Raw genomic sequence first — 13,659 nt, 5'->3', positions numbered from 1 at the left:
GATTGGCATGGCGTCACTCATCAGACGTCTAATTATGACCCTCCGACAATTTCTTACATAGTTTTCTCACTCAAAAGTGCATTTCTGGAAAAATTTTAACGCTGCCTTCCGCCAGTTATTAAATTTTCTGTATGGAATACATTGATAATGTTAAGCATTGAAAAATATCTCAATGGATGAGGCTTTATAATGAAAAAAAAATGTAAATATCTCTTACAGTTTTCATGATATAAATTTTCAAAGTTTTGGTTGCGCGACTTTTGAACTACTCTGTATAATTTAACGCATACGCTTTTTTAAAAAACAACTTTTAGAATATAATCTACCCATCTTGATCGAATTATCATAGTAAATTCGACTTTCGGACGGAAACGTTTTGAAGAAGGTGTATATTTAGTTTTTTCATGTTAGCTTTTGTAAAAAGGTGTAACACATAAATTAATTTTAACTTTATATCTTTGCAACCGCAGGTATCTTTACCGAGTATACATTTCCTAGATTCTCCTGACATCTTACGGTCACATTTTCAATTTTGCATATTCTCTTGGACAATTTTCAATGAAGGAGTTTTTACGTGGTTTCATGGGGTTTAGGAAAACATAACTTCGTAACGTCACTGCATCCATGAGGAAATCTCTTTCATCTCACCTCGTGGTGGAGGCTTCGCTCGCTTGCATTGCCACAGGCCGCCCGCGTGGTTGCAACACGCCGACCGACCTGACGCACCCAACATATCCTGGAAGGTTCTGCAACCCCCGCAACCTCATTTCGGGTCGTTTACCTCTCGAGCGTTCCAAGGCCATCGCCACTTTCGCTGTTGCGGCCGACGGTGCTGCACTCTGTAGGTGAACTCGAGAAAAGTCCGCGGATGTGACCTAAATCCTGGTCGTTGACTCCATGCGCCGTGTTGTAACTCCCCGCAAACACATCGTAAGATGCAAAAATTAGCAAACAGCCGTGACGTCACATGCTCCACTTGCCGCCAAGGCATCGCACTCGAGGAAAAAGCGATTGTGTCCCCAATCACTTTCATCAGGCGGCGCGGAGATATTACAATGGTAATTATGTGTATTTTATACAGCGTCATTGACACCTAGGTAAATAAAGGTAACACGTGAGATAAAAACTTGTCTAATGGCGATTAATTACATAGGTCGGAGACACAAGAACCGAACTCGGTAATGTAGTCGTTCGAGTGTTTCATATCAAGGGCGTACTCGGCTCAAAATCCAATCTCTGCTTGTACATTATTGTTGACGAAATACACATTTTTCATTGGTTAAGTGGGTGTTAGAAATAACTTGTCCTGTTGGAATTCATGAAAAATGATGACAAGTAATTTTGTCGAGCCAACATACAGAGCTAACGATTATAATTAGAAATTGCTACTCTACCACTTAACCCGCAAAACTTGACAATCAAACAAACAAAAATACAAAAACAGAATAATACTATAACACATAGTTACATTTATCCCTACTAAATATTTTAGTAACCAGCAATACAGAACAGATAAAAACGATTTTACTCATTCTCTGGTTCAAATCTGCTCATTATTTGGTTTCGATGTCAAGGCAAGCATGCTGAATCCGGCCATGTGTACTGAAGCTCATTAAGAAGTACTCTTGTTACTGCCCTTTTAAAGCTGTTGTATGTAGCATCTGGTGGTAGCACATTCCAACAGTATGCAGAAGCAGCTTTGAAAAATGACAGGAATATAAGATTTTGAATCTTTTTTCCAGATGAAGTTTCATAGAGTGTCGAGTCGTGTAGTTGTGTATTTCGTGTCGTATTGTGTCGCATTAAGCGTCACTTTTTCCAGCCGCTGCTCCCTGTTGTGCACTAAAATGCTTCAATTGAGAAGTTCGGACGCAATCATTTGAAAGAAACGAAAATTATATATTTCACTATCAATTCATGTACCTTCATTTCGAGGTCTGCGTGTATTTTCTCGAAAATGCCACACGTTCCTGAGAATAAGTTGATTTTCTAGGGTTTGAAAATCTACTGGTATAATCGCTACTGAGAAGAATGTGTGTGTGTGCTCATTGTATTTGTTATGTACGGCTACAAAATATCCCAACAATGAACATGAATACCCTATAATGCTTTGAGCATCAAGATTGCGATTGAAAAGACATAACTTTTTGTTTCACATATTACTAAGCAATGCAACAGATTCGTCACACTCGCTTTCAAAAATTCTATTTACGTTTCATATAATAACGTAAGACCACTCAAAGAGCTATTGCAAATTGCGAGACTTGAAATGAAATGTGCCGACCGATTCAGAAAATGTTCAAATTCGTTAACGAAATACAAATTCAACTAGAATGCGGTTATCGTATAAAATATAAGCCTAGCGTCAAAATATATATTTCTTGTGCTTTTGCGTCATTTTTAGTTTTCTCTTTTTTCATGGCTTGGTAATTTGCCTCCAGTGTCACATTTTTAAAATCGATAAATGAATCAGAAATCATAACATTGAAAATTATGATTTTGGGGCGTTCTCGACTGTTAAAAAGGCCTTTGTTATAAACTCACATGTTTGAAAATCTCTGCTTTCATTTTGCTCTCTATCGTCCATTACTGCCTGTGCATTGATGTTATTTGTGAATATTCAATCCCTTCATCAATTTTGCCATATTATCACCCATCCTCATCTTCGCGATTAGCCAAAAGTGGCAGAAAAGCAAAGCAAAAATAAATAAATCGTCCATTACTTTACGCGCATATTTGCTTATTTATATCAGCTATAAACTCGGTAGGTTGCAAGGTAAACAGCACGAATACAGAAGGCGGCGAGGTGCGTTCACCCAACACTCGATTAGAACACAAGGTCACAGCACTACATTAATGGAGATTGCCTCTGTCCGATAACCCTAATTGGCACTCTTGATAGTTCATATTTAAATCCATCACGCCTCCTCTTCCCTTCAGAATAACTACAATGAACAAAGTCAATGTACTCTGGAGTGTAGCAGTCTCGAATCGATTCGGCCGTGCCTGTTGCTGCTAGTGACATCTATCGGCGGACCCGTTGAACCAACACGTACGAGTTCACGATGTGGCCGCCAGGTGGCAGGAGAACCTAGAGACAACGACCTCGGTCCCGCTGTGTGTATGTACGGTTGCGGGGATTTGCAAGAGAAAAAAGCGATTTATGCAAGACCCTTTTTTATGTAGGGTACAGGAATGAATCTAAATACATTTTTGTCAGAATAACCCATCGTTTGTGTCCGAAACCCAAGTTTCGCGTGGTAATTCTTGTGAGATAATAAAATAGGATTGGACTTACTCCTAATTTACGCCGATTATACGTTTGTCTAGTTAAATCGTGACGATCAAAATGTAGCACAGAAAATCGATAATTTACTTCCTAAACCTTAGACCTCTGATTTCGCACGTCGGAAGGTCTCAGACTCAAAACCTGATTTGTACATTTTGCGTGGTTCTCGACAGTTGTCTATCCTCAACCATCCCAAAGAATGCCGGATAGTAACTTAAATATGGGCCTAATCCTTCACTTCCACGTTGCAGAGAGAAGTGGTTCATAACTCTACCACACTTTAGTCATAATTTCCTGAATACTTATTCATTAGGAAACAGATTTGATCGATCGGATCCCACTTTAAACTGTAGGTCCAGTCCAGATTAGCCTTACTGTGCATAAAGTGGACTTACAACACCAACTCAATCAATAATTTGGTTTATTTTACTTTGCTTTTCCGGCACTTTTTTTTGCTAATCGCGAAGATCAAGATGAATTATGATGAAATTGATGAAGGAACACTCACAAAAAACACGAATGCCCACGTCACGATTCAAACCCAGAACCGCTGGCGTTGTAGAGCGGAAGTCGGCCATTAGAAAACAGAAAAAAAAGGGAGCACAGGGAATATAAACCACCTGGAGGAGTGGCACGTCTGACTGAAACACTACACTCTAAATGAAGTGTAAACTAATCTGGTTCAATTACACGAAATTGCTGTAATGTAAAACATATTCTTCAACCGTTTGGCAAGGTTTCATGTATCTTGTCCTACAACACACACTTCATCGGCAATTGTATCCTTAGAGGATATGCAATAGGCTATTATGAAATAAAATGCAGGTTGCCTACTGATTAAGGATGCAGATCAAAACTTGATTTCCTTTCACACTTACGGTTTCCTTGACTGTACATGGGACTGTTACCAGTCAAAAGTATCCGTGCCTTCAAATCGATGGCGAGAATTTCAGGACAGGCCTGCAGATTTCTAACACTGAGTATCCTAACATACCTGCAAACCACGTAGCATCTTCGTAAGGCATGTTGCCAGACATCCAGGATAAAGCACACTTAATGCCGACTACTCGAAGACGCGGGGACGGACTGAGCAGTTGGAGACGAGGCATCCACTCGTGCGGATTCGTTCTGGACTCACGTGTAACACGTGTCCCCGACAGCAATGTCACCAACCTCTGCACATGACCGAATGTTCTCGGTTAGAAAACATGGCAGTCGGCTATTGTTTTTTCGAAGAAGAGGATTAAGCTGTGTTTTAAGGGAGGATGCACGTGACGAGAATGAGAGGGGGAGAATCCTGACACAAGAACGGAAATTAATTGCACAATCGAGGAAGTAAGTTTCCTTAAGGGTGTAACAGTATAGAGGTAAATGGCAAAGAAATTAGAGCAAGAGCACGTAAATAAGTCAAGCGTCAACGTCCCTTGCTTTGCCAGAAATTATGTCACTAACAAGAATGCAGCGCATATGCTTTCATTGATTCGTTTTGTTTATTTTATTTTGCTTTTCCACCACTCTTTGCTAATCGAGAAGATGAGGATGAGTGATGATATGAAATTGATGAAGAAGACATTCATAAAGAACAACCATGCCTGGATTCGAACCCGGGACTCCATGACGTCATAACGCTCTGTGCTTACCACTCAGCCACAGAGGTCGATTGCAATACATATTCATAGGTTCTCTTATGTACCCGAGTCTCAATCAACTTCATGTGATAAACATGGACAATAGAAGACAAATGAAGTTGTTAATATCACAGTTTAGACTAACGGCTGACATCCAAAATGGGCGGAGTTTAATATTCAATTCCCACTGAAAAAATTAGTATGTTATCAAAAAGATTTCTTTGATCATGTTTCAATAGAATAATCAATCTGTTGTGGTGCCCTCTATCGACGTGCTAAATTTTCATTTGGTTGGTTCAACGGGTCCGCCGATAGATGTCACTAGCAGCAACAGGAACGGCCGAATCGATTCGAGACTACTACACTCCAGAGTACATTGACATGCTAAATTTTCATTTACACTATATTTTGATAATTGTGACGATGAACTTCAAGCCTTTCATATAATAATAATAATAATAATAAAAATAATCTAGTTTCTGTTACTGTTAAGAGCGCGGAAGTTGCATACACATTACAATAACAGTTTCTTTTAAAAAATATTATACAGATGAACAATGTGAGAACTGATCGAATTGCGATATAAAAGCTAAATCGTTTCAATTTACAAACTTTGAAACGCGCGCTACGTAGGAAAAATCTGTATTTTTTTCCATCTTTGAAACGTGTTGACCGATTACCCTGAAATACAACATCATGTCAGTTCTCAAAGGTGTCTAATGTTTACGCACCATTTCAGCTCAAAATTTATAAATTTAAGACAGCATGGTTATCTCACCACCCATTGGCCACCTGACGACTTGTAAATCAAGCGATGTCTACGACGTCAGGGATCCCGGGTTCGAATCCCGACCTGGGCTTGGATGTTTGTTAGTGTCCATTCATCAATATCATCATGTCATCCCTCATCCCAATCTTCGCAAATTAGCCAAGAGTGGCACAAGAAGCGAAGTAAAATAAAGCAAATCACCTAATCAAGGAATGTATTGTAAATACTTTCTCGCCAAATTGTGTCCCAGGCATTGCACTCAAAACGCATGCAAGTCTCATACTCTCTACAGGGTGGCAATCCAGAGGTGGGGCAAAGGGGCATTTTCCACCTTAAAATTTGAATTTCGGCAAAAAAAAAGTATTTCACACATAAAATTTTATTTCATTCATATTAATTTGCATTATTACAATTACAACTGCGGCTGGTATAAATGGTTGCAGAAGCATGGAAACTTAAACCTGAAGCAACGCTTTGGGGAATATTTCCTTACTTGACCCTCGGCACCGGAAAAATTCTGCGAAAACCCATGGTCTAGCTCTAGAGTGAGTTTTCAAAATGACCAAAACATTGGAAAAGGTGGAAATCGGTACTGGTGCTACTTCGAAGGGTGTGTGTGTGTGTGTTTACATATAATCTTCTTCTGGACGAATTTTTCCTTGGAAAATCAAATACGCACTCAACGTCTTCACACTCACGTACACCAAACCGACAGAATATCATTGAATAAATAATCCAACTCCCTGATAAGTCTATACATTACATTACAATACCGTCTGGACCGAAACGAAAGTGAAAAAAAACCTAATAAACATGTTTTCGGGATAGAGATCGAGCTTACCCGAACCGGAACGAACAGGTAATATTTTTTTTTTTCGAATCATGCGTATGAAACTTTCTTCTACTTGGCCCACGCACTTCTCTCTTGTATTTCCGAGTACTCCGAAAACCTTGAAAACACGTGACATTCCACCTGCGCAAAACGTGAGGCACGTTGTCGCTTGGGTTTACGAGTCTCGTGTGTCTGCCAAGGGGGGAAGAAAATCGAAACTGTTTGTTCTCCAGTCAAGATCATTCACAGCTGACGTAGCACCGAAGGGGGGGTTGTTTGGAACTTATCACGTGTCGCCAACAACGGAAATGGAGACGGGAAACAATAAAAATCAATGGCAATGTAATGAAAACACAGCAACAGTAAGAAAGAATCAAGAAATTAAGAAATAGTTCAAACTTCCAATGCTGATCGGTAATTTTTACCACAGTTATTTCAGTTAACTGCTAAGGTTTCTTACATCATATAGGGCATGGAGGCGGAATAAGATATCCTTATGCAGTATGGAGCAGAGAGGTGAAGAAAGAATACACGAGTTTGTTTTTTAGTCCACTTTATGCTCAGATAGGCTAATCGGGACTGGACCTATAGTTTGACATGGGATCTGAACCACTATGTGCTACTATCGGGTACACTTTAAACCCCTAAGCAGTAGTCTTCCCATTTCATTCTCGTTCAATTCTTTCTCATATTAGTTTTAATCTGTTCTCCATATATTGTTCAGGACAAACACCCACGTCTTATACGGGACCCCTAACGTTGTAGCGCGCTGTGCTAACCACTCCGCCACGGAGGTCGACATACATGGGGGAGGTCAAGAATACCCAGAAAGAAAGGAACGATAGCAGAAAAGAGAACAATTCTAGACTATATCACTACTAGACTACGATATGTAATGCAAAATGATGAGGAGAGGTGGAAAACTAAAGAATGCAAGATAGGGGAATATATAAAAAGAAGAAAGTGTAAAAGAACTACCCAGAGAAGATAGAAAAAGACAAAATAAAACATGAAAAGATATAAAAAATGCAAGGAAAGAAGAACAGATGTCGACAAATACGTTAACATGCTCTAAAATTTGTGATTTGCTCTTCACTATTACAATACAATATAAAATAATTCAAGGAAATTACTACACATACATACAGAGCCATCTATTATTCACTTGCCAAATTATCAATGTCGAAGTATTAATTTATCTACAGTTCATTAAAGATAAAAGTTGCAATGAATTCCAAAAAGTAACGCAAAATAAGCAGAAATAATGAAAGTGCATTGTTTATAAGATATCGAAAAGCCTTGTTTATCCGATGACGAAAAGTCATCGTTACGAAGTTCATGTTTCCATAACTATGCAATAGGAACAAGAATCTGGACAGTAAAGAGGACATGCCTGGCCTCTAGTGGCAGTGAAAGGAAACTCTTGGTCATTGACCGTAGCGAATCGAGGACATGGAAACCTTCAATGGGGCATATTGCGTGAACTCTCGTCAGCCTACACCTTGGCAAATACATACGCGCGTTGTCGCGTTGCATCACGGGTACAGTAAAAAAAAAAGTTTGAAAGCGAAAAAGTCAAGGCAGAATGCTGCGAGAAGGTAACTTTCGCGGAGGACGTAGTTGAGGCAGCCGCCGAGAGATGGAGACAGGATCGAACTGGGGACTTGACCGACTTGAAGTTTGTTGACCCGCGTCTCCAAACGCCCACTTTCGGGATTGCGTAAAGGGGAAAAAAGGCTCCGAGTTAACTGACGTCTCTGGGACAGAGAGAGAGATAGAGAGAACAGCTATGGCCATTATGACGAAATTACATTTTCCGTGGAACGCAAGGAGGGGTAGACCTTGTACCAAAACACATCTCGCGTATTCAATACACTGGGGGCTTTTTTCCTTCGAGCACAAACCGCGAGACCGATCTGGATTTGTGTTCAAAATTTGTATTTTGGAGGAAGCTAACTTGTTTTTGATCACAGTTTGAATTTTGGGGAAGTTGACTTAATTTTCGTGCGTATTTAGTACTTTGGTGAAACTAACTCAAGTTTTTGCTCACGGTTTGTATTTTGGAGAAACTTGATTTGGTTTCTGTACACAATTTGTATTTTGGAGAAACTGGTCAGATTTTTTTTAGCACAGTTTCAATTTTGAAGAAACGAGTTGATTTCTGTTAATAATTTATATTTTGGAGGAACTGGCCAGATTTTTTAGCATAGTTTCAATTTTGAAGAAACGAGTTGATTTCTGTTAATAATTTATATTTTGGAGGAACTGGCCAGATTTTTTAGCATAGTTTCAATTTTGAAGAAACGGGGTTGATTTTTGTTAATAATTTATATTTTGGAGGAACTGGCAACATTTTTGCGCAAAGTTTGTATTTTGGAGAAAATTATTTGCGCACAGATTGTAGTTTGGAGAAACGGAATTGTGCACAGTTTGTATTTTGGAGAAACTGACATGCAGACTTTTGTATTTTGAGGAACTGGCTTGATTTTTGCGCATAGTTTGTATCTTGGAGATACTGGACTTGATTATTTTGTGCACAATCCCGATGACTAGGATGAACGATGAAGTCAACGAGAGAGCCAACACCTACTCATGAAGCTACATTACGAGAACGTAGCGTGAAACTATTAGACTATCGCATGATACAAGAGTACAGTATTTTTCACGGTGAAAGAAATTCATACTATAGCATCATCGAAATTGAGGGGTTTTATTAGCGTCTTGAACACAAGAGTCGTCGCGAATGCACAGGTTGGGATCGATGCCCTGACCGCCAATCTAAAAAGCCGCTCAACAGGCCTTGGCCCGACAAAGGGCTGTTGCACTCCGGATATAGGTTAGTCGCTTTCCGTGGCGGGGTGGTCAGTGGTATGGGCTACGAAGCCAACGATCCCGGATCGAACCCTTGCCAAAGGCATTATGATGGTTCCATCCTACGTTTCATCACTTCACTCTCGAGGGAATTTTCTATGTTCCGCATTTCGAATTCCGAAAAATGCGATATTTTATACAATTTAGAATGTGGTTGCTCGAGCTTTTTTGGTGAAAAAGAGAGGGCACTAGTGTTTCATTGCGTGTTTCCCTTCCATACTTTGAATTCATTATTTTCCTTGCGATTAACCCAGAGAAGCGAAAAAGCGGTGTAAAATACGAACAATTCTGAATATAAAGAGTGAAAATATGAAGGTAATGTTACAATATACAGCTAATAGCACTTGAGGCACTCCTTGTTGAAAATATGGTCTTTCTTCTTTTTAATAAGTACGGATTCGCCACTAAATCGTAGCGCTCGAAGTGGCAGTTGCTAGCTGGGTGGTGGTTGGTCGAGCCTGGGGTTACCAGGGAGAAGGGGGGTATCATCCTCCCGGGGTTCCTAATCACTTCGAGCACTGCTATCATAATCTCATGATGAGAAATACTGTTTCACATTAAGCAATTACTGATATTTATTGTTGGCAAGAAAACCAAAGGTCCACAACACAGCAAGTTCTCTCCTGTCGATCTGCTGAGAGAAGAAAGGAAAAAATGCAAATTATCTGTTTACCTGGCAGGTACCGGTGACCCTCTTGTCCCATTTGTCCCCAAAACGGAATGTTCTTCAACCCTCGGTCGCCGTAAACAGCACCAGACGCACTCACACTCTGGTATGTCACAGAAAAGCACGTGCTGCGATCGTGGAGCTGGGTCAATGACTCTTATACCCTTTTACGAATTGTTAATTGCTGTTATCTGTTTATCTCCACGATGACGAGACGAAACGCAAACTTCTCATTCGTTATCGGAGCAGCTGCAACAATTTTTGTTTGTTCAATGTACTCAACAGTGTTTGTTTAACTATTTTTTCCATGCGCTGTGATTAAGAGTTGCTAATGTAATTTATTCAGTAATTTCCGTTAAAAAAATTCACGAAAAAGCGAAATTTAACAAGTTCATTACGCGCCCTTGTGGACACAGAAACAATGCATCCTGCAGGTTATGCAACCAGTACGTCCTTTAGGTATTTTAGGTTGCATAAGAAACAGCTAAATCGTTCTTCGTTTACCTTGAGCAAAACTTTCCCCAACGTTCCATTTTAGTTATTCCAAGTAAGTCATCATGAAAAGAGAAACCTACTGGTTATCAAAATGTAAATTTTAAGTCGATGGTTCTGTTTACATAGACAGTTTATTAGTTTTGGTCGGTCAGCCTAGGTAGTATAGTGGACAGACGAAAATCTAATGCAAACATTGTGAACCTTCTCTGAAAGAATAAGTGGTTATTTTATGACTTGATTTTTGGCTAATCATGACGATGAAAATGATAAAGGCACACTTACAAAATAAATCCCTGACTAAGCCGGGATTCGTACTCAAGACCCCAACGTCAGCGACCACTCTGCCGAGGTCAGCTTTGTGCTATATATCGTCTGTCTATTATAGTATTCTATTCTCTCAACCTGTTGCAGAGCATAACGTTATAGAGATTACCTACTGAACGAATAGAGCATAGAAGAGGAAAGCTTATGTACTTTTTTGGATCAAATTTTCTTTGTTTATTTTAAATAAAAATTGATGGAAAATATTTGCGGTAGAATACTTAAAACGGAATATTAAGAGGATGAAACAGTGTCCCCCTCTGTTGTCAAGTTTGTAAGTTGCGAAATGCATTCCTGTGATATAGTTGTTAAAATACTAATTGGCAGTAATTCAACATAAAAGCATATTTTGGGATCATCTTGCAGCGACAAATATGCTGTTCAGGTACTCAGCAACAATGAAAGTTACCATCTATCAGAGCAACAATGAAAGTTAACATCTATCAGTGCATTCTTTCAAGTAAAGTGCTGCTAATTGTTTCCACGGTCGGCAGGAAAGAAAAAGACACGCTTTGCAATTTCAAAAGCAGCGAGGCATATTCGCACACGAAAGGGAAATGGGGGGAGGGAACCATATCACACGGGAAATGACGTACATCGCTACGTCAGAGCCTCATGGAGAGAACTTCCGTAAAGAGTAATGGACCTACATGACGGGCATTCACCTTGGCGTCGAAGTAGGACAACAACGTAAGCCTCTAGCGGGGTCTCGCGAAACTACAACCTCGGCAACAGTCGCGCAATGCTCGGGTCCTGGCTGTAGAACTAGGCCAATCGCCCTCTGGTGGAGGATAGGACATTGCCTCCTGTCGCCGGCTTCGCGGAGTCAGTACCCGGGATGTGGGCCACCAATACCACGGACAACTAGCCTCGCGCGCAGGCTTCGGAAAATTCCCACCTCGGGCAGTTCGCCGTATGCTAAGACGAGCTGGTCGAATCAGGTCACGGAGAGCCGCGCAGAGGCTAGTTCATTGCTCCTGTCCGTTTTGAGGTTGCCCCTGTGCTCAGCATTATCTTGAGTAATTATAAACTGCTATTACCATTCGGTCCTCCACACAGGGATGACGTAAGACGGATTTTCACAACTCTTCGGCGAATGAGTCGGTCTCGTTTGGAAGGGAAAAAAGGGGAGACAAGATAGCCTGATGGGAACGTTTGGATTCAGTTTCTCTCGGATCATCAGCGAAAGTATCCAGTGAAAGTTATCACTCGACACTCCTTTCCACGTCTTCTGGGGAAAGTGGTCAGCGTGAGATGTGTGGAATGATGATACATAACCAAGGGGAGGTGTACACCAGTCTACTATACACTTAGCGATTTTTAAACATCATGTTACGAGAAGTAGAAGGTGGCGGTTCATCATATCTCAACGGCCTCCTGAACGACGTAGTGTTAACGTTGTCACCTGGTTATTAACGAAAGCTCATAGTGGTTCGAAAATGCCCGGGTGGTATTTGAAGGGGATGAGAGGGACTTCTCCCTCTCCCCTGGATGCTAATTTTTGGTACTGGGGGTGTAGAAATTATCTTTTTTGAAGACACCCAATCAATTTTCAACCTTTCTTCCACGTGGCACTCCCTGTACTTCATTTAGCAGCCTAACGATGCTCTGGCGTCTGTATACTCCTCTGTCGGGCTGGTGGTGTGTTCTGTCCGTGTGTATTTATGATTATCATCTCATCACTATTCATATTCATCCTTTTGACTAAAAGCGGAAGAATAGTGTGAAGTATACTAAAGCAAATCGGAACTGGAACTCCCCCCTCCCGCCCTGCCACACTGGGTAGCTATCACCTCACCATTTGCCTATCCTTTATCTGATATCCACATAGCGTAGGGGTAGCGCTTCTCCTTGAGCTCACGGGTTCACCCACAGCTTTGACTACCGGTGACAATACATTTGAATTCTTGAGTTCCTACAATCAACTGACCAGGCAACGTAACTTGCATTTCTATTAGAGAAATTGGAGAAGTGAGTTTGCAAGATTATGCTGCTCCTTTAGGCTGTGAAATCAAATATTATTTGGGCCTTATTTCTCATTTCGTAAATACCTTTACGATATTCCAAATTGTGAGAAATTATAGCTGTTTTAGAGCATTCAAATGAATCTCGTTTGCTTTCGCTGTCTAGACATTTGATATAGAGAATAAGAGACAAGTAGGCCTACCAAAGTACAAGTGCTGAAATGTACTACAGCAGAGACTGAAAAGCTTGCGTCTTGAATCTGAGTCAACCGATCTTCACGACTGACTCATCGGAACACACACATGATTCATATTACTCCATTGATCTACCATACCCCTTGTACGAGAAAAAAAACGCATTAGTGGTGATTTTTAAAGAAGGGACGGAGCTTAGCTGATGTATTAGGGGGGGATATACGTTATCTACATATATATATAAATATATCTGTATATACTTATAAGCCACAGCTTGTCCCATCGCCGCTGTTTGTTGGCTTTCTGAGGCCCAGCCGGTGGCCGAATGCACTGAAAACTGATGTCAGCGACTATTTTTCCACACAAAACGACATTCGTCCGTTCAACAGCATAGCTGAGCCGATTAGGTAAGAAAAAAAGAGTCTCCCCATTCTTGTAACCACTTTCTCAATTCCACGAATGCAGCTGGAATTCCTTGACGGTGTGGAAACACGAAAGAAGGATAGGAGTTCGCATCTAGAGGTAACGAGGTTAGGGGAACAATGTCCGAACATGTGCCATTAGGGGGAAAGGCTAAATGGGGAACTGAGCGTTCGTACACGATAAGGTGGAGGGGATTCGAATCCAA

General features: G+C 40.6%; 1 protein-coding gene across 3 annotated transcripts in view; it reads right to left on the bottom strand.

Moving 5' to 3' along the window:
• The window catches only part of Eip75B (Ecdysone-induced protein 75B), a 126,171-nt gene that overhangs the window by 44,219 nt on the left and 68,293 nt on the right, over positions 1-13,659 (bottom strand). The window contains exon 1 of one of the 3 annotated variants that reach the window (XM_083129774.1): positions 10,063-10,166. The exons of the other annotated variants lie outside the window; for them this stretch is intronic. Coding sequence (XP_082985900.1) covers positions 10,063-10,093 — 31 coding nt within the window. The 5' untranslated portion in view covers positions 10,094-10,166. Of the gene's footprint in view, positions 1-10,062; positions 10,167-13,659 lie in introns of those variants that run through there. 3 annotated transcript variants of the gene reach the window in all.

The sequence above is a fragment of the Lepisma saccharinum genome, chromosome 1 (assembly GCF_977018435.1).
Source record: "Lepisma saccharinum chromosome 1, izLepSacc3.1, whole genome shotgun sequence".
NCBI lineage: Eukaryota > Metazoa > Arthropoda > Insecta > Zygentoma > Lepismatidae > Lepisma > Lepisma saccharinum.
The sequence above is the reverse complement of the archived record's forward strand: the minus strand, read 5'-3'. Positions and strand labels throughout refer to the sequence as shown.